Here is a 22,881-nt window from a genome sequence, read left to right as displayed (position 1 = left end):
ACCTCCTTTGAAATTCCTAAATCTGCCATGAATTAAAACCATTTAAATAGGTCTTGACACAACAGATTGTGAAACATACAACCTGCGAACGATGTCAGTTTGCTTTATACCATTTTAATAAAGATCAATCACACATTTTGGTACTGAATATGGGAGAAACAAACTGACAATAAAATATATCTGAATATTAAATATTAATTCTATTATGTCTAATACTATATATCTAACATCTCATGTAAAAATATACAAAATATGTAAAATAGAAGAATATTTTCTTTTAATGTAATAAATTGACTTAATTTTACCTTTTTCAGTGTTTAATGTGTTTCCACCAATTTATTTTAAGAAGAATATAATAAAAAATATGGCAAATATTCTCAAAACAAGTAATTAAATGTCCTAATATATATATTATAAATCACAGTCCTGTAAATAATTAATAGACTATGTGAATCTCCGCCACTGGATATTCTGAAGAAACTTTAATCCACGAAGATGTCCTATTGACGACGAAATTTATTTAAGAAAAAATCACTTAGTACATCCAAAGGAGTGAAAGCTTTCCATTAACAAAATAATGCGTCGAGACTTAAGTAAAAATTCTCTCGCATTGAACGGAGAGGGCCTGAAGAAGTCCCTCAAGGCTGTCGGCACCAATTAAGCACCACCAAAATACAAAGAGAGGATTTAGATAGAAAAAATCGTAACTGACTTAATGATATAAACAATCGTGGTAAAACAGGACCGTCATCCCGTAATTGAATAAGTGCATTATATGGCGGCTCTGTTTCTAACCTACATTTGAATCATTATAAAAATATCAAATACCGCTTAGTCATCTTTAATTTTTAAGCCTTACCGATGATATTACATTACAGGTAATAAAATCACATTATCTCGGGTTATTACGTTTTTTAATAACGTTATTTTATATTTATTTTATCGATGTATTCGAAGTCTAGACAGATTTAATTTAATACGAAACCGGAGAATAAATAAATAATCACCGACAATGAGATCCAAGATGATCGTAGCAGCTGTTCCTGGAATCAGTAATCATGATTTAAAATCACTTAAGCCAATTGCGACTTCCAAAAATAATTACTACAAAATAATGATGAAATATCATAATTATTTCGACCTTCGAAAAAAATATTAAATAAAAATTGATATTCAATTTTTTATTTTCTCCTAAGACATCTATAAATTACATTTTGTACAATTCAATATTACTAAATATTTAGAATTTTTAATAAGCATAAATTCATTATCAAGTTATACGAAAAAAATCAACACGTTATATAGTGATGGATAATTAATAAAGAATTGCTTCTTCACGGTTATTAAAACGGTCGATAACTCTGCGATGTATGAACTGAGTTATATGGTCTGTGTTTTCCTGACGCAAAGAATCTCAGGTATGTTACAGAAACTCTTATATGTCGTTTAGTGTTACATACTTCTAAAGCAATAGCTTGAAAGTTGGACCAACGATGCTGCTATATGCTCTGAATGGAGCTAAAATATACATAGTTTATAGCCAAAGTTAAAAACATCTAGGAGGCCTAAAATGAACTACTTTATACAACTTCAATTGATAGAAGTTCATCTGTCAAGAAATTGTAATAATTTATATCTTAAGTGATAACACATGGGATCGTATCCCATATATGCTCTTTTGAGGCTAAATCTTCCTGAATCTTTCAGTCTGGTTCAGTGTTTAAGATAGATTCATTTAAAAACTATAATGTTTACCAAGAGTTGGAAAACTAAGTGTGGATCTGAACTATCGCTGATAAAGAGATCAGCTGTTACAATAAATGATTAATTCTAGAGACCCTAATGACCATATGACCTCTTCCAGTTGTGGTGATGGTGATAAGCCTTGCAAAAGACGCCCATTTCATTAGACACTATTTCTTGTGTTGTGTAGTAAGCATACCCATGCCAAAATTTTATCAAGTACAATTCCACTAAGGTGGGACAAGGACCGGAACATCTAATTCTTTCTTATGTCAGATTTGAACTGAAATTTCATAATAGTTTCTTTGTCCAGTATTTCCCCCATTGAAAAACTATTTGTTTCAAAAGCTTACCATATGATACACTAAAATTAAAGCTATTTTCTTTCTAAAACAAATGATTATAACAATTACTAACATAGAATATTTTAGTACTAGTATAGCGATGTACTTATTATTAAAAATATTTATACTTTAATCACAGAGAAACAAATTTGCTTAATCAATTTTAATTGAAATTGTTTTTATACAATGAACTACTTGAATTAATCAGAAAAAGAGAACAAAAAATTGCAGTTACATAATACATAATATGTACATAATGCATTTTCAATTTTAATCAATTATGTATAAATAAGTTTCCTTATAAAATAATTAATTGGATATTTGTTTATTACCTATTTCCCGTTCCTTAATAAGTAATATGTTTATTCGCTTTTATTAAACAATAAAAATCAAATCAAAATATAAATTAACCTGTATTCGACATTTATTACATTTCAAACGGTACCGAATAAAAAGTATTTTTTTTTTCTAATCGTAATTAATCCATCATCCCTGCGTGCGCTCAAGAAATTGTTTTACATGTCAATTTAACCGAAGATAAATGACGGCAACACATAATGTCCAACTGCGACGCCGTGGAACATCCATCCCATAATTCATCGCGATAGTTTTTCGTAATAAATAATCTATTTCACATTGTCCGATGTATTATTTAGTAAAATAATTACTTTACTCGGACGTAACATCATTATTAATGAAATGATTAATATTTTTCATATTCCTCAAAGCATGGAATTAATAACTGCACGTGTGCGCCGCAATACATTCTACTTGTTTTTATTTAAAATAAATCATTTCTGTGTTACGTGGAACGAGACTGTAACTAACAGGGCACATAAATTTATGATAAATTGTTTAAAATACGTGAATTATGACCGGCACGCTACATTTCGAACGCTTCCTGTATCATTCCTTCAGATTAAGATCAACCGCTAAAAATCCTTGGATCACATGGGATAAGCACGACTTATTGGCGTTCGCATCATTTCACATAAAATATATCAAAGGGACAATGGCAAAAACCCGGTAAACACACTTTGTCATTATTAATTACCATTTCCCAATTCGAAAATCTTAATGAACAGTTTTAAAATTGTGAATGAACATCATTTTCAATTACTCGAATATTCTACGATGGCATTAAGTGAAGAGGATCCCCTTGGCACTTGGATGTGTCGGTTGTAAACGGCCGTTCATCTTTGTTGATGGTGCCACGGCGTTGTCGTCGGGCGTCTCGTGAACACTCCATCATACCGATCGTGCGTGAAGAAGCCGACTCGAAGGATCCCTCTTGGTTCCGATCTGCTCGACTGGAAACTGGGAAAGACTTACGGCCGCAGAACGAGATCGAGCACGTGTATTCGTGAGTCTCCAGTCGCACATCTGGCTAGGAAAAACATGGGGACGATAATTTGCGGACTACCGATATTATCCTGTGGTGGAAAATGTGCCTCATAGAGTATTTGTGAAATAATAAAATATAATATAAATAATAATCTTGTTTTGTTGGTTTCTCAGTTGTATGCGTTACTGCATAAAATATAAATTTATACTTTTGACACCCTTGAACATAATTATGATTAAAAGCATTAAATAACTGATTCCTTGAAAGAAATGAAAATAATATGAAGACATAACAACCTATTAATACTGGCAAAGAATCGAATGCATCAAACGAAGAAATAGTTGCATTTTTTAAGTCCACTAATCGGGCTAAACGAATGTGCCCGTGAACCGTCAAAGAAAACGCCGGGACACTCGCCACTGCCTCTCTAGCATCAAAAGGCTCCGGAATCACTGGAAAGAATGAAGATGGTTGTCGGATAAATAAGCGTTTCTTGGTCAACGATGCGAGTCGGCTGCAAAGAATGCTGCAACACCGGATCATGAATGAAACTACGGATCCGCCGCAAACAAACGATTACATGAGGTTCAGATCTGTGGGTTCCGTAAAACGATTTGGTGGTCTGACCCAGTTCGCGTGCCACCCAAAACTCTCCCTTTCGATATTATTGTTGACACTGTTATAAATTGTACCATGGGTCAGGTCTAATCAACAAAAATTATACAGGTAACACAAAAACTCTGAGGAATCTGGACAAAATATTGAGTGACTTATAAAAAAGTTTATCGGTTTAAATGATTTCAAAAATGCCTTTTTTAAATTGATTCAAATATGTGGTGGAAATTAGAGAACACAATTTTTTCTCTAACAATAAATAAAAATTCCTTAAAAAGCCAACAAAGAAATTAGAATTTATCTCGTGGGTGGCGATGACTGTTAAACTCTTATGTTACGCACCCATACACAAATTTTTAATTCAATTATTTGAAAAATTAAATATAGAAATTATTCCTGGTAGAGACTTCATTGTTGTTGCGGTATGAATACCACCTGAGGTAATACATCGGACGCCACCATTAAAACCTTGGTGGTCTCGAATTATATGCACTGTTAAAAAAAAGATTTATACGAGTTATAGATGGATGCTGTAATGCACGGAATGCAGTCAAGTAGATTGATCTAATAAATTTGTTGTTATCGCTATTTACTCTCACAACCATTAACATAGATTATACCCATTTTGTTAAACTGGAAATAAGACAATTTATCGCAAATTGTATTTACGAGTTATTTATATCCGTTCTTAAATAGTGTTTGAGAAGAGACCTTCCCAAATTAAACATTAAGAAACAATTTTTGAGAACATAATCTTAAATGGTCTATTTATTATTTAACCTTACCGTATGTTTAACTTATCAAGATCACTGACCTGCAAAAAAATAATACTATTAATACGGTGAAATCAATAATGGGTAGGTAACACTTATTTTTATCTTGTATTTAAAATCTTTATTTACCTCACAATAGTTTTGGTTCATCTAAAATTAACATATTTTTAATAGATTTTTAATTTTATCATGTTTTGCTTTTGTTTGTTATGACAACGTCTGATTACAATGGCACCCTGTATATATAAACAGATATATAATTTAACGTCAGAATTTAACATACATAATATATATCATACCTTTTATTATACATTTATTATATTTATACATTTATTATATTTATACATTTATTATATTTATATATTTATTATATTTATACATTTATTATATAATGGATGTGACACTGCAGAAACATTGTGCAAAGTTTATATATGCCGTACCTGATGGGTTACATGAGTTGATGAGTGATATTTCAAGAGAGGTAAACAAATTTATATTTCAAACATAGTATCAACCGCTTTTCAAGGTTTTAAGATTCCAACCCGAGGACATTTACACATTTATTGCTGATTATTTAGATGCTCTACTTATCACCAGAGAAAACGCCAGAGGTAATTTTCTCATTTATGAATACCCGCACATGTAAAATTAAATTGTTGCAGTTGCATCAAGGTTAGTAACTACAATAACTCGAATTGCGATTACCACTGTTGATTTACTGGAGCAAACGGGTATGAGATACGAGGAGGCAGACAGAGTGGTTTCTGTAATTCAAGAAGTGTTCAGGAGACACATGGACATCAAACCTTCAGACAATTTATCTAGCAACGGTGATTAATACAAATATTTATCGGTAATTTCTTACAAGATACTTTCAGATGACCTCGATGAGGAAAATGTTGTGACTGAAATCATCTGTCTGTCCAGCGTACCTTCATATATAGCCGATGAAGCGGGATTGATCATACAAAAGGCGTATCAAATGTTTAAGGAAAGGAAACAATTTGAAAGGAACCTTTTGGAGAACATGCTGGATTGGAGAGTTGCTGCTCGGAGTGCCATTCACCTTTATAGAAAAACAGGAGTCAGTAAGGAAGAAGCTGACAGAGCAGCAACATTAATAAAGGCAAGAAATCTAATGCATTTAATTCAGTGCGTAACATTAATTACGTTTAGGCTGCGTATAAAGGTTATTACACTAGAAGGCAAATCAGCAAATGGTGTGAAATGGAAAAAGCACATCCTCAAAAAGATATAACTAATGTCGAATTTCTCAATCAATCAGATGAAAATGAAGAGCTTAGGTAAGTCAAAAATAACTAAATGAATATAATATGAGTTAACATACATTTTAGGGAAGACAGCATTGGCAATTATAGAAAAATTGCAAAATATTCTGTGTGCGACGAAGAGGTAACAGAATATGAAATACCCACCTTAGCATTCAGTCTTGATGAGGATACTTCTGCTGATCAGAATGAAATTACAAAGTCTCTTACTAGTGAGTAACTCCATACTTTTTAATTAATGGATTTGGATGAAAGTAAATATTTTATTTTAATATTTTTATTTATCCACATTACTTTTGTACTTAGCAAGCGAGGTTGAAACTGAAGAAGTTCCAGTAACTTCCATAACAGCACCAGAAGGTACAGCACAAGTTGAAACAGATGAAGATATTTCTGGAGCACCGCTTTCGAATATTTCGAGTCTTGAAGAGGAAAATTAGCTTTATAACTATATTTATATTATATTATACAATAAAATATTTATTACAGAAGTATTTAGCTGATATCCACATGAATAAAAATCGTTTTGAATATTTTCTTAGCGGCCTTTTAATAATAAAACAACTAGTTAAAATACGAGACCGCGTAACATGTGGTAAATCACAAAAAATCATAACCGCTACGTTGCATACTGCTAATGATCTGCGCACAGCTATTTATCAATATCAATTAGATAATAGACATTAATGACTGCGACTATAATTCCTATTTATTTCTATTAACGTTTTTCTTTGGGCGATAAAACCCGCGACGATGCGCACATGATCATTAGTGAATTATTTCTTAGTCGGTTTCTGGTTGTGTGGTCTCATGATAAAAACGCCGCGTAGAGAATTTGAAGAAGCGGATTTTTGCATTATTCTTGTTTATGCACCATCATCGCAATTTTTGCAGTGCGCTAACTCTGTAGCCTCTTGACAAAGCAGCGCCTTGTATTGCATTCTATATTCAACCAAATTTGCATTCCTAGGTTAAATATCATGCGATTTTTCGATCTTCCTAATGACTTAATGAATAGTTCGGACATCAGGGCAGTACTAAGGAAAGTCCCTTGGCATTTTCTTACCATAAGACCGGCATACTCAAATAAAAGACTCATTTTGATGAGATAATAATAGTAATTGCACTTTTCAACTTGGCTTCAAACTATGAGAGGTTGTTATCTATTGATTCTTTAACGCGGGATTCTTTCAGTGCTCGGTGACTTTAGATGAGAAACTTCATCCGCTGTCTTATATATTTCATGACGCTAATACTTATCTAACTAAGGAAGTAGTAAGACTGAGATTTTTAACATTTCATGTATGTTTCTTTTTACCTATTTGTTCTTCTGAAATGCAAAAACAAAAAGACTTGATTTGAAAAAGCCATGTAATAAGTTCCATGCAAGTTTAGTTAGCCTTCAGACAAAACTAAACTACACATGCAAGAAAAGCCTGAGAATATTTTGTAAACTTTTAAATTTTCTTTCGAACCTTTATTTAAAATATCAACACAAAAAGTTCATTAAACATTAACGGTAATTTGAATAACCAAACATAATCTTATTTTATATCTTTAAAAACCTATTTGAAAAAACGAGATTAGTTTTACCTAATAATAATGATACCAGTCTAAACTATTATTGTGCAACATTTATTTGTTAAAATGTTTTGGACGACCCTAAGACGGGATAAAAACAAAATTTTAAATCGTAGGTGAGTAAAATTATCAATCTAATTTTGAAAATCATCATACCATTAAAATTTTGTACTGCAATTGGCTCCAGTAATAGGAGGGTCTTCTAGAATGTAAATTAGCCTCAAGTACAATGTTTCTTTCAGTATTTCTAATGACTTACTGTAACTCCGTTACTAACTCAAGTAAGGAAAGGTTGTAAAGGTTATCTTCAAGCAGTTAATGTCAAATATTGACTATATAATCGACTAATAATCCTTTGGAAAACACTAAACCTCTCAACTACCTCAATTTGCCTTAAGTCATCTTGAAAATGTTCTGCTTAATTCATTTCTTCCGAAGCTATGTAACGTCGTTCCATCGATACAATAGACATTTAACAGTTCAGTGTTTGAAAAGTTTATGCCTACTTTTAAATTTATAAAATATTCTTGGACATTTCGTTGTGAGTGTACATAGAATCAAATTAAATTTTCTATTTCATCTTCTGTCTAATAAAATTATTAGCAAATGCTTTAAATAAATAAATAAAATCACACACACACAAACACATCTAGTCATATTTTACTAGCAACCTTTTATATACCATTTTCTTCGGCCCTAGTTTGTCAATTGGTATTCGGTTGAATGAAATTACCACCTGATTATTGGCAGCCCATTTCTTGGACAAAACCACGCCGCTGACCCAATGTGATAAATCTGAGATGAAAATATAAATCTGTCAGCTGGTTAACCGTTGAAAAAATTGGCTTATGTTTATCCTGAGATGGTTAATAATTCGGTCGGTACGTGAGTACGCAGAATTTATGAGGAATTTAAGGAAATTCTCATGAACAGTTACATATTCAAATTGGAACTGATAGTAATTTGATGTCATTTTGTTTATTGAGTCAGTTGACCTGTATGTCGTAAAATGTGCAAGCATTTCGAATGGATAATGACTTACTGTGAAAAATCCTTATTAAATTCATTAATAGATTAATGAGCATAACAACCATTATTAAACTTAATACAAATATTATTTGTAAATTTTTATTGAAAATAATTGTTAATTAATAAAATATTATTTTTATTAAGTCGAAAAAAGTAAGCGCCCAACGTGGGGCTCGAACCCACGACCCTGAGATTAAGAGTCTCATGCTCTACCGACTGAGCTAGCCGGGCTATGAAAGAATTGCAACAGCACATGTTTATATTCTCAAATATACAATATAAAAATAAAATTTTATGTCCAGTTTCCTAAATACATTTTGAATAGATAGAAATATTTTTAATATTTTCATATACATACATTAGACAAATACATCTTTCGTTTGATTGATTGATGATAAACATTCTGTATATAGGGCCTAAGATAATATATTTGAAGATATACGGATCAAATCAGTAGAGAACCCTAATAAACATAGATCCGTAAATGAACTGTTATTTACTTATTACTTAGTTATTATGTATACACAAAATTTACTAACACTAAAGAAAATAATACAATAATTATTTAGATACTATCTCTAAAGTTTAACACATACAGATCTTGAAAACAATTAAAATCTAGCACTGAAAATCTACTATATGTAAATGAAAATGATAAGGTAAATGCAAATTTAAATTTACAAATTGTAACATATATCAAAATTTAAATTTTATTTAATTTAAAAAAATAGTTATATATTTTTTAATTGTTAATTTCAAAGCGGAAATCTAAATTTTTCATATAATTTAAAAAAGTTCGAAAAAGATATTTAAGAAGAAAAATTTTAAAATATGAAAAAGGTAATTGTGTTCTTTACGTATAAGTAATAAAATTATATGTGTAAATAAGTTTTGCATAGTTATTATTATAAATTAAAATCTAAAACAGTAAAATTATATTTAATAATTAAAATTTAAAAAGAAGAATTGCGTAAGAAAATTTAAATTTACAAATTACATTCTAATTAAATTAATGAGATAAGTTTAGCTGCATAAAATATTTCCTTTTTAATTTATAATTTGAAAATAAAATTTTTCATTTAATTTTAAAAAATCCATAAGGATTAAATTCAATAGAACAGAAATTTATGTGCTTTATACAAAACTACTATAAATACACTTCAGTTAATACAGGTCTATCGGATTTTTCCCCGGTCTAAACATACATATTGTGAAAATTAAAAGTTCCATTTCGGATGAACTGCTTTTATCTATAAAAAGAATTTTGAGACAAATACAGAAAGAAAGTCTTTAGCATCTTTACGACGAAATCATCGCCAAATTAAAAATGTACTATAACAAGGAATAATTTATCCTCGATTATTTACTGTTCTGTTTTTCTGTTTTGATCCATACTATTACTTTTTTAAACATTTTACATTTTTTTAACTTCTTATATGTCTTTTCCAACAAATACATTAAGATTTGCTGGTTGGAAAACGAAATACAAAAAAGAGAATCCTTAAAACATTTTATTTTATGAACTCCAACTGCGTGAACAAAAAGTCACTAAGAATATAATATATGTAATAACTGTATGATTAACTATAGCTGTTTTATCGGAATAATATACGGAGAACACAGGAACGTATTAGACAAAACTCCCAGTTCTGTTTAACAATTTCTACAACATCTATGTTTATTAAGGCCGGATCTGAAATAATTTAAGTTGAAGTTGTAAAGCAAGCCAGTGATTGTGTTGCAGGGTGGCACTCGATAGGAAATTATACATCAATGAAGCAGCCTATCATCATTTAGTAATTATATATCTGTGCGCACACTACGCTATTTTTTTGACGACTTCAGTTACTTCAGTTTTATTAATACTTCTGGATCGGCGGTATTGAAAATAATGCCATTCGAAATGCCAAAAATTTGAAGGAAAGAAAGGACCGAAAACTTATCTTTACACATTGCGACTGGAAAATGTAATCTAATAGAGCGACAGGTCCGTAGATTAAAACATTAAACAATCAAATATAAATTACAAAGTTGGCGGTGGTAAAAAATGGAAATTCTACGGCGGGCGTCATAAAAAGTTGCTCGGCCTGATTGCCTGTAATTTAACACCATATCTAGGCGTTATTACGAGTAAAATAAAGCGTATCCATTATTATCATGGGAACATGTGGATAATTTTTCAAGATCAAAGCAATCTGACGCCATGTCCAACTGTTTGTTATTAAATTACATAAATCCCGACTGAAGGTATCGTTATCGTGTAAGAGATCCCTACATTATCCACATATATATTTTTGGTATAATATACTCACATTATCCACCTTGATTAATCTTTTTTGTCTCAGAAACAACAGATACATATTTTTCTTAATATTACAACGAAGTTCTATAATGTATTTTAGTCTACGAGCTGGATTTGTTTCAAACGTTGCTGATTGTAGTTGTAGAAATAGGCTGGTCCAGTTTTCACACCGACGCCGTCTACATATAAATGTCACGCTTTTTAAACTAATTTTCCATTGGACAATGTTTTAATTCGTATTTTTACAAATACAATATAAGTTGGACCTTATATTGTAATGTTATAATTATTATGTTTCTTGTTAAAAATTATTGCCATTGCCTCTCTCTGTATTTGTTCTATTTGTTTAAATATCGAATTTTCCTGTGTGTGTTTTGTGTTTTCAGGCATCTAATATTTTTTATTAATTTATTTATTATATTGCATTTTTTTGTCCAACAATTAGAAATTATTATGTAAGAATCGCTGTTCAGAATTATATTGTCTATGTCATTTTCGGTCCATTGAATTTTATTATTTTAATTACTGAAATAATTATTTATATACTTATTTATATTCTTCATGTAACGTTGTGGAAGGTTATTATGTTTATGTATATGTATATGTTTTATTTGTGTTGTTGACAATAACTGATTAAAAGACCTTCCTTTTGATGTTCTACTAAAATTGAGATCAGAAGGAAATTGGCTTCAGTATTCGGTAGTGTTTATATAAAGTTGGACAATATCTAAATTCATTTAATTTGATTAGTTTTAAACAATAATCATTGCAAGACACATTATATTGATATTCATAATTAGAAGTCGATTTGCATATATTTTTTTAACAAATATAGATATGATGATACCCAAGATGTAAATAAATCACATTTGTTAATTTTATTTATGTTTATTATATGTGGTCTTCCTTGATTATTCAGTTCTACGCATTCAGAGTGGGGTTACTACATTTTCGTAATTATTTTCTTATCACACACAACAAGGGTTCTTATTTTTTTTTAGTTGATCACGCGGCCATTTCTTCGTACTTCTAATAATAATATAACCCCGTTGGTACCATTACAATATTAATATCATAATCGACAATATTAAATATTCAGAAATTTACCTGAAATACCATTATATTTTGGGTAAAGTTAATTTAATATATACACAATAGTATACAGTTTTGGGAAGCTTGTCTTTTCCGACGAAAAATATATTCAATTATGACTTTCATTTGAAATAAAAAATACATTATTTAGTAATGTAGATTAAATAAAAAACTGCCTAGAGAATTTTTAGCATTTATCAAAAATAATAGTATACGTAAAAATTATTACACATTTCTTAATTCAGTAAAAAATTCGTTTTTATATCAAACAAGTTGCACATTGCACATTTAAAAAAAATTGTAATAAAGCTACAGGAAACGAGATAAAAAATAATTCAATCCATCTATAAAAGCTGTAAGAAATTTTTATCATTGATTTTGATGCAAGCTTGGCCCGTCGAATCCAATTTTAGCACACCGCCTTCTATACAGGGTGTTTCGCAACTTATCTGAAAAATTTTAAGCACATAATCATTGTTACATAAGAAGTCCATTGTTTTAAAAAAATATGATAAATCGACTACTTATGCAACAGTGAGTATGTGGTTAAAATTTGTCGAATAAGTTGCGAAACACCCTGTATATATATGAGTGTCTATAGTTAAGTTTTAAGATAAATAATACATTTTTCTAGGAAACGCCAGTTTTCGTTCATATCACAGATAGAGTTAGAGATATCAAAATGAGGTTTTGAGGCAAAGAACATTTAAAAAAATTGAACTTTTAATTCAGTTAAGTGTCTGGCTTGGAAATACTCCTAACAAGCAGAATTTAACACAGAGTCATTAGTTATGCAACATTCTGTCTATACTGATGCAGGTAGATATATAAATAGCCCGAGGGCCAAGGTTTAATTTTTATAAATTTGTTTACGATTTTCAACCAGACGTATAAACAGCACACGAAAACATCGAAGTTCGTCGAGTTCGATATATATATATTTTTTTTCGACGGGGCGCCAAGATGCAAAGAAACAAACAACGTACAAACAATTTATAGAATTACAGGCTTAACACTTTTTTTCATTGAAGAAGTTCTTTATTGGGTCGTAAAACACGATTTTATATATTTGCACGAGGTAAATGATGCCACTTTTTATTCAGGGATCCTTGGCGCTCATAAACGTAAATATAAGGATATGCTTGATTTAACGACCATGCTCATACATACATATGTGTTTTGTGTACTTTTGTACTCCACACGTCTTCACCGTCCCAATAAAATTCCAAACGTAACAATTTCAGTGACATTTATTTTCTACATTTCAATTTCGGAATTCCAACATTCTCATTAGTTTTATTAAAAACTGAATTATAATAGTTAATGAACTCGAGCTTACCGTTAACGTTACAACTGAATTGACAATAAAAATTATGGATGCATTCAAGAAGACGAGTGGAAAGACGGAGAAATCTTATATGCACTGGCAGGTTCAGCAGTAGTTGTGTTGCATAACCCGGTTATTAAGGCGATTATTTTTTATTTTGCCGGCATTAATGAACATGTAACACATAACAGGAAGTTTTTAATGCGCATTAAATATTTAGTGTATTAATTGTCGGAAAGTTATTAGGAGCAATTAATTCCCATTGCGATTAAACGATATAGTTATGACATGCATTCTCCGATACGAGAGTACCTATATGTGAGAATCTCTTGACATTCTCTGAATTAATGCATCTGGTTGAATACATGTTTACTAAATAAATGTGTACGTATGCGTAATTATTCAGCCAGTTAGGAAAACTTTAATTAATGATTCAATTAAATCTAAATAGACATATTACTAAAAATATGTCTAAATATTAAGGGGACCAGAAAGTTTCTGCGCATGTCGATATTTGCTTGTCAATGAGCTGACATTGTGAGTCTCGAAGGCGTGCCAAAGTCATTTAAAGATTATTGCGATTTGTTCACTTCTAAATAATTCAATATTAATCTTGTTTGCAATTTCAGGTGAAATGGCCAGTCAAATACCAGAAGGGTATATCCGTCATTGTATGCTTTTCGAGTTTCGCAAGGGTTAGTAATGCAACAGTTGCGACCAAAAACATTTGCGATATTTATCCAAGTGCATTATACCTAAATGTCAAAGATGGTTTTCTAACTTCAGATTCTGTAATTTTGATCTTTCTTACTCCTATTGATTAGAAAGACCTACAACATTAGACAAAGACATGCTAATGGCAGAAGTGGAAGCAAATCCAGATCAAACAACCGAAGAGTTGTCAAATACCCTTTACCAACCTGGTTGACTATCTAAGAACATTTACAACAGATTGGAAAAATAAACAGCCCAGGTGTTTGAGTCCCGAAGAGGACACATGCAATGTATTGCTTCAAAAGCACGGAACCGTTTTTTTTTATCGTTCAATCACTAGAGACGAAAAATGGGTCCTATATGATAATCCAAGGCAGTGGCTGTCTCCAAATGAATCACCACGAAGTACTACAAAGTCGGGTTTACATACCAAAAAGGAACTTCTGTGTGTTTGATGAAGTATTCGCGGAATTGTTAACTTAGAAGTGCTGGATTGGAAAAACTGCTAATGCAGAAATTTATTGTGAACAATTGGATCGAGTGAACCAAACTTTAGTCTAAAAGTATCCGGTGATTGTCAGAAAATGCGCCAATCTGCAACATTACAATGTAAGACCACACTCTGCAAGACTAACACTGGAAAAAATGAATGAATGAAGATATGGCCTACTTCCTCACCCACCATACTCACCCAATATTGCATCCTCACATTTTAATTTATTTAGATCACTATAACACTTTCTTGGTGGAAAAAAAATTGAAAATTTGGATGATGCCACACTAAATGGCAAAAGGTTGTTTATAACAAAAGTGATTATATTATTGATTAAAAATGAAGACTTATTAAACATGCATTCGTTTGAATTTACTGTAAGAAAACGACATTACTTTCCGGTCCCCCTAATAGCTTTATCAAAACAAAATCGCCATAAAGTTCTTGGGTGCCCCGAAACCAAAAGGAAGAAATAATATTTAAAACAGTCCCCAGGTATATAAATCCGTCGACTAATTAAGTAACAAGTTATTTCTAGAACGACCTTCTGAAAATGTCATCGCATTAGCCTGCTGGACCGCTAAAATATTCCGTGAATAAAAAACTTTACATCTCTATTTTCCCTCTGTCGGAAATAAATTATGGGAGATAAGGCGGCCGGCAAATGAAAAATATTGTAGTTCCGACCATGAATTTCGGACCGCAAAGTCATATTAAAAACCGGTACACGTACCAAAAATACACAATTATCATTCCGCGAATCTGCGGAGATTTGAGTGGCGAAACGATGCCGGCAAAAAAGAAATAAATTGAATGAGTTTGTTCGCTCTTTTCAAATACGTACGTAGCGAATCGAAACTTGTTCGGGATAGGATTGTTTTAAGAGATTTTACATAATTAATAATTTTGGAATAATGATTAGTTTTTTTAAATAAAAAGAGGCGTAACTCAGTTGTAAACATGCCGGTTTCAGTTAAGTAACTGTAAAGTATTTGATGTCAAATTAACATTACCTATTAACTTAAATAATGATTTAAATTTATTTAATGTTAAAGTATTGACATTTACTTTAAGATAAAATTTTGTATTAAAGGTTTGTGATGTCAGTTGCTACTCCAAATTGGAATACTCTAGGAAATCAATAAAGTTCAGAGATTAAATGTTTAATTTTAAACTATTACTAAACTGAGTTAATAAGTCATTTGGTACATTTATATATTTAAGTATCAACTAATTTATTATTTTTATTGTTATTGATTATTCATCCTCATCTTAACTAAAACATGTTGCCCATGACTTATTTGTTAATAATTATTAATTAAAAATTTCTTAAACTCCACCTTGGACAATCTCTTTTTATTCCAGCAATGAAACTTTAAATAAAATACCAAAAAAGCAAAAAAAATTTTGAACATTATAGTTTTTATGAACAAACATAGAGAATTACTGACATTCATAATATATTTTATTTAAACAATGGATAATGAATGAAAGCTTTTCAGTATTTACAGAACTTATCCTACATCTATTGACAAACACATATATTACCGGTTTCTAAAAATAATCTTTCTGAATAAACACTAGTTGTTGGACTTGTGTTCCTCGATGGCTACTCCACTAGTCAATTGAGTTTGAATCAATCAGAGAAGATTCAAATGTCGAAGGTGGTACTCCACCTTGGACAATCGTATTTTATCCCAGCAATGTGACTTTAAATAAAATGCAAAAAAGCAAAGAGACATTTTATTTATTATTATTTTTTTATAAAACAAGATACACACACAAAATTCATAATTTATTTTATTTAAATTATTCCATATAAATATCAACAAATACCACATTACTAGTTTTTAAAAATAAAATAAATTGCTGAGTCAAATTATTCAGAAAATATTCGACAATAGCTATTCTGATATTCAATTGCGTCTGAAAATCATTTAGAGAATATTCAGATATTCAAGATGTCACAGAGATAGCATACCACTTTTATTTGTTCTGGTTGTTGCTAATGATTGGTCATCCTCATCCTCAATAACAACCTTGCAGTCCTTATCGTCTCTTAGTATTTTAATTTTGATTGAAAGGTGATGAGACGAGAGGACATATAAATCACTTTAAAATAAAATTTTTGAGAAATATTGAATATTCACAATGAAAGGATGGTATTTTATTATTATTTCTTGTGTAGTCTAAAGTCATATACGAAAGTTCTTACCATAAAGAATAAAAAAAATCTTACAAATTAATTAGGTATAAATTTTAGGATTTAATCAAAAATGTCACTGAAAAAGAGAGTGAGAAAAAATAAAGGTTAATGAAGCATTTGAGGTATTCGTCAGTCCTTTAAATCTAAAACCCTCGATATGGCCAAGTTTTAAGTATTAGTACGAAATTACATTTATTTAAAGGCTTAAATTTTTTCTCAGAAATTATAAATTTAGGAAAGAAATTTGAAGAAAATCACAGATAAATTGATTTTGATGAAACACCATATATTTCTGTAGCTTTCTGATTCTATCGACTTTTAACATAAACGAAAACCTCTTCCTCCGTTTTACATATGAACTAGCTAATCACAGGAAAATACGCAAACTTGTGTTTGTTCTTGTGAACACCATATACAACATAATATTTTTTCAGATTTTTGTAGTATTATTCGCAATAACGACAAATGCATACTTTTAGGTACAACACCGAATTTTAAACAAAGATGTATCTCCTAGCGTGTGTCCGATCGTCGCGTCGGGTACATGCCAACGTGCCCGGGGCCCAAGTTCTCCTTACATCCGTGCAATAGTCCTTTCGATTTCAAATTTACTTTTTACTGCACCTTGAAAGTGACTTTCCATTTTCGGCGTACATCGTTCAAGAAAGCTGTTCCCGGTGCATCACCACTTCACGTAATGCCCGAGCTCGTTGATAATTCTCTCGACACGTGAATGTTGCGATCATTTTTTCGATGTTCGTCTTGGAAAGTAAACCGTAGTCCAACAAGTGAATGAGCTGTTACAAAACAAGCATCCACATTTTAAAATGCGATGACTGGTGCAACCACGCTTTTTATCTTAATGGTAATGGATGTACGAAGGTATTTTCTAAATACGCTTCGCAGAAAAAGGTAATGTTTTAAGATTAATAATAATAACTTGTGCAATACAGACGTACTTATACCGCTGAAACTCATCACAAAGTTGATAATCCGAGAGGTCCGTGCAGCGTTCCTTTTACACGAAAATAAGTTTGTTGGGCATTTCGTAAGACCCAGTTAAGCATGTAATCCTCACTTTCACATTCGTATGCTGCCATAAAGGGCAGATCGTCTTGAAACAATTTAATTGAAAGAAGAGAAACTTAATGATTGAAACAAGTAAGTGGCGTGTTCGGCAACATTAAAGCAGCATTAAAACCGCAATGTTTATATTAGATTCTCTCGTGCGCAGATTCGCAAATAGTCCTCGACCGTTAAGAGACATTTTACACACATATTATGTGTGATATGTACAGCTATATGAATATGTACAGCTACGTGAATTGTGATATTAAAACATTAATTAAACTCCTCGTCATATCCGTTTTTTGATTCCTCTCCCTTCGATTAGACCATAAATGGTATTGACCGTTTGGGGCAATATTATTGATAAAATACATCACTTACATGACTCGATAAAATTTCAACAACTATTATTAAATATTAATTTCGATTAGGTTCTACAATAAAAAAATGATCCTAAAATAATTTCTCTCTCTTCTTTATCTACTGAATTCGATTCCTTTTGGTTCTGTGGCTTCCCATTATTTGTACTTGTACTTACACTCTTCTCAGTGTCCGCCTCAAAACACTCATAATAATAATGGTGAATTGCAAAAAGACTCAAGTACGTGTTGAGGATCAGTGACGTTATATTGGAGAATATGACAATATACCCCTCATACATGAAAATAATATTGATGGCGTCTAAATATTTAGTACATAGACACACAATACATAAGAGTTAAAAGCAGTGGTGGGTACTTAAATGAGGCCGGTAAGGCAGTGTCTCACCTATGAAAATTTTATTGACATAACGTTAATATTAAAAAATACATTTTTTATGATAAAATCTTTAATATAGAATACAACTTAATATTTAAACAAATATAGAAAGATAAAATGTAAAACCAACAATTAAACAAGCAATATCAGTTTTATATTATATTTTAATGAATATTTTGGGCGCAAGTTCTCCAAAAGCACTTTTAAATCTACCTCTTCTGGTCAATTCGTTTCATAAGTAAATCTTGAACATTTCTATTTAGTTCTAACATTCGCGCATGCGCTTGAAGGTCGGGCAATTATTTCAATGGTAAAGGAGCTGAGGCTAGCCTCTAACCAATGAAATAACTCCAAATACCGACACATACGGATTCAGTTGTGGAAAGGTTTCTAATATTACATCTCTTATTTATTACGATATGGCATCAACCAATAATAACACGAAAGAATTTGTTAACATAAGAAATGTCATCGTTTTTATTAAATAAATGTGTGTTTCCACTATATATTGGGACGATACATTTTATTGGCTAACATGAATACAGTAATGAATAAATTATTTCACTGGCCTTTTATTTCAAAGTGTAGTTGAAATATATGATACAAAAGAGATTCGAATTGTATGTTGTTAATTATGTGTAAACAAATATTTTTAAATTATTGCAATAAAACAAAAAAACTAAAAATATAATTAATGAATAAGTGTTTATCACTAATTAAATAAAAATATATTATAAAATGATACCTCTTTAAGCATAAAATAATAACATCCATCAAATATCCAAATATTTATTATGTTATTTATAATAAACTAATATCCAGACGGACCTCCTCAGCCCTACATCAATATTAACCTATCGAGTAGAATTTGTACAAGATTTCGTTGGTTGTCCCCATAATGGTTATGACGATACAAAAGTTTTCTTTTCATAGCATTCCATACTTTTTCTGGGGAGTTTGCTGGCCACGGTAAAACGCTTATGTTATTCTCTTCGAATACAGTTCGAACGATTCTCGCCACTATTAATTCCTCCTCAAAAAATCAATGAATCTTATTCAAAATTTACGAGCATCTTGTAGCCGTGATTAATTTCCAGGTTTTCTCCAGATACGTATTCTTCCAGAACATGGGTCGATAATAATGACTCATCAGAAAAAGGAATACGGCTCCAATCATCAAGACCCCAATTAATATGTTCTTGTGCCCTTAAAGGTCGTCTATGAAATGCTTGCTCTCGGACATGGTTTCTGACGATTTGAGCTGACACAATCACACCGTGAGTCTTAAGAAGCTCTTGTCTTAGCTCGTGAGCTTTTATTTCCCGGTGTCTTTGAGCTTGCAAAAGCAAAAAGCGGTATTGTGCCACTTCATGTTGCGATGATCCACCCTCTATCATCACAATTGTTCTTTCCATAATAATAAGAGTATTTTGATAAAAATTTGATGGTCAATAACACAAAATATACTAAATTGCGCCGTTTAAAAAGTATCCAGGAATACGATAAATAAAAGTTAAAAAAAAAAAGTGGTTATGGAATATTATAATTTATAAGTTATATTATTTTTTAATTAATTTAATTCGATTTTTCTGGGTGTGCCCTAGACACTTTGACTGTGTATGTATAATGTGCCTCACCAGACTCCAAACTCACAAGCCGCCACTGATTAAAAGGTTTTAATTTTCTTCAATATTAATTCCAAACAACATTGTTGTTTCAGTATACTACTCAGACGAGTAATATATTGATAAATATTGAAACACTAATATTGACGGGCTGAGGTCCACCTATGACGTTAAGGATACGTGGTCTTTTATTATTCTTTTTCTTTTTTTTTGTAACAAAATTTTATTTTATCTCAAAGTGTCTCCGGCGTATAACGTTTCAAGAATAGATCTGTCCGCAACCGGCACCCGATATGAATCCGATATGTGCGTTTAAAATTCCGTGAAAGTAAAACCGCAGTTGCTCCACAGTTGTTTTTTCGCAAACTTAGAATGTTAGTAATTGTGTTCATAACTGGTGCATACGTTTATCGCAACTCAACGAATTTGCATATCAGATTCGGTAGAAAATAAAAATTCGGTTCCGATTTGTTGTTGTTGAATAATGGGGAAATGTGGCCGATGTGTTTGTTGCAATTGCCTGGATGAAATTACGCAAAACTATATATAAATGGATTACCAAATTTAAGGGGAACTTACTAATTCTATCTAACGAATCAGATGTCAATAACCCGCAAAAAACGTGTAATGGAATAAAATTACTGAATATTGACTTGTTTCTAGTCGGTACCGTTATTGAAATATTTGTATTACTAATCATTTTATAAATACCGCGAATTTCAATAAGCTTATTAACATATGGCGGAGGAACAATGTGCAGTTAGAAACGACAAACGTCATCATTGTGGACTGATTCGTTGATTAATTTAAAAAATATATTTTATTGGAGTTTTCACAATTGTAACTTTATAATATCACAATTAATCAGAAAAAGAATATACAGTATGAATAAATGAATCAGAAGGAATATTATGTAATAATATATACAGTACAGTAAATATATTAAAAATATGAACTAGATTAGATGCTAATGCCTTTTTCTTCTGTTATTTTTGTATTTAATATGCAACGGGCCAAAATGCCTTTATTAAATAAAAAATTGTAGCAACTTTTTATTTTACTTGTTTTTCATTGCTCTCTGTGATTTTAAAAAAATAATAAAAATTATTTATTATTGATCTTTTACTTATTATAAGTATTTAATCGTTGGTTGAAATGTAACTGTAAGAAAAATTATAATTCAGTGTTATCAAGACCAAGAGAAATAAAAAGAGGTGGCTAAAAGTTTACGCCTTAATAAGTCAATCATTTCCCGTATTACTAAAAAATTTAGTGAAATTGATCAAAAAATTTTGAATGAGCACGAGAAACGATAACTGGATAATTCGAATGTTAAAACACTATCAAATCATATCATTAACTGAAATTAAAGCAATGGAGAACTTGCTGAGATTAGTTCAAGGACTGTGAGAAGGTGGTTAGAAGATGGGGATTATTTTGACCCCAGGCCTACAAGAAAAACCCTGGTTTCTATTAAAAATGTGAAGGTCCAATCTTTACTTGCTTAGGATCACATTCACTTAATCACAGATAAGTGGGGACGAGTAGTTTTTAATGACGAGTCTAAATTCAATTTAAAGAAAAAACCAGAATACCCTTTTATATAATAAGGCGATTACTTAAAAAAAAAAGCTGTTCCAAGTTTTCTCCATTGATCTGCAAGCAAATTTGGGCCCGTCTTATCCAATTTCGTCGCACTAGTTCCAACGTTCCTTCTTGCTGCTGTTCCCGGAGACGCAGAAGATTGTAGGAAGCCGTTGTCATCCGTTCACTCAATTCACCAATATTTTGTACGGTATACTTCGGTTAAAACAACAAAAAACAGACAAAAATTGTTTGGGTTACAATAATTGAAAATATTAAGAAGTAAACACTGCATAAAAAGTACAAAAGTAAGGTTCGTTACAAACTTTAACATGTTGTATCTAGTTTTCTGTTGGACTTTCATTAGAATTTTTTTTAAGAAAACGACTTATTATTTAGAAGTGCATATCTGATTAAAAAATTTCGGATAAGTTATGCAACACCCTGTACATATATTCACAAAAAATATTTCTGTATTTAATATATGCTGTGATAAAATTTACATTTTTCTAATCAAGTAATCAGAAGCCAATATTTTGTTAGAAAAAGTAATCACGATGATGTATGGACAACAATTATTAAAATCGAATGGAAATGTGACATAAACAAACTACATTGTATACTTGAAATTGGTTTAACAAAATTATATTTAGGAGTACAACTGATCATTTTTGGATGACATAGAATACAATTTTAACAATCACATATTTTGAATAAGTATTTTTTAAAATGGATTTATAAATAAAAATGTTGCAAGGATGTTTCCAACTCAAATTGTATATTTGAGATTTGTATAAATGAATGTAATGTGTTGCTATATTATTTATTGGGAAGGAAAACCATCAGAAACTGTGCATGTTCCTTGTAATATTATTAAATATAAATACTAATTATTATTAATTATTATATTGATAAAATGAAATATTTAAAAATATTCTCTTAATATTAAGAGTTTTCTGTTTCTTGCAAGATTCAATCAAATTGATGCCAGT

The 22,881-nt window shown here is 30.8% G+C and overlaps 2 protein-coding genes and 1 non-coding gene across 4 annotated transcripts in view; 1 reads left to right on the top strand and 2 right to left on the bottom strand.

Moving 5' to 3' along the window:
• Positions 1-22,881, bottom strand: part of LOC109609226 (uncharacterized) — a 138,803-nt gene that overhangs the window by 91,846 nt on the left and 24,076 nt on the right. The gene's annotated exons all lie outside the window — the stretch shown is intronic.
• LOC109609188 (uncharacterized) lies at positions 5,127-6,646 on the top strand. Its single transcript, XM_020025817.2, has 7 exons — positions 5,127-5,301; positions 5,347-5,431; positions 5,483-5,650; positions 5,699-5,946; positions 5,997-6,124; positions 6,176-6,321; positions 6,416-6,646. The coding sequence occupies exons 1-7, from the start codon at positions 5,212-5,214 to the stop codon at positions 6,547-6,549; spliced, it is 999 nt and encodes a 332-aa protein (XP_019881376.1). The 5' UTR covers positions 5,127-5,211; the 3' UTR covers positions 6,550-6,646.
• Positions 8,878-8,950, bottom strand: Trnak-cuu (transfer RNA lysine (anticodon CUU)). The gene has a single exon. It is a non-coding gene; the product is annotated as a tRNA-Lys (tRNA).

Source organism: Aethina tumida, chromosome 1 (assembly GCF_024364675.1).
Source record: "Aethina tumida isolate Nest 87 chromosome 1, icAetTumi1.1, whole genome shotgun sequence".
NCBI classification, from domain to species: Eukaryota; Metazoa; Arthropoda; class Insecta; order Coleoptera; family Nitidulidae; genus Aethina; species Aethina tumida.
The sequence above is the reverse complement of the archived record's forward strand: the minus strand, read 5'-3'. Positions and strand labels throughout refer to the sequence as shown.

Bases quoted from the DNA above. Each gene is read 5' to 3' on its own strand.
- LOC109609188 (XM_020025817.2), top strand. From the start codon at position 5,212: ATGGATGTGACACTGCAGAAACATTGTGCAAAGTTTATATATGCCGTA. The intron at 5,651-5,698 runs GTGATTAATACA...AGATACTTTCAG, and splicing joins AGACAATTTATCTAGCAACG to ATGACCTCGATGAGGAAAAT. The intron at 5,947-5,996 runs GCAAGAAATCTA...AATTACGTTTAG, and splicing joins GAGCAGCAACATTAATAAAG to GCTGCGTATAAAGGTTATTA.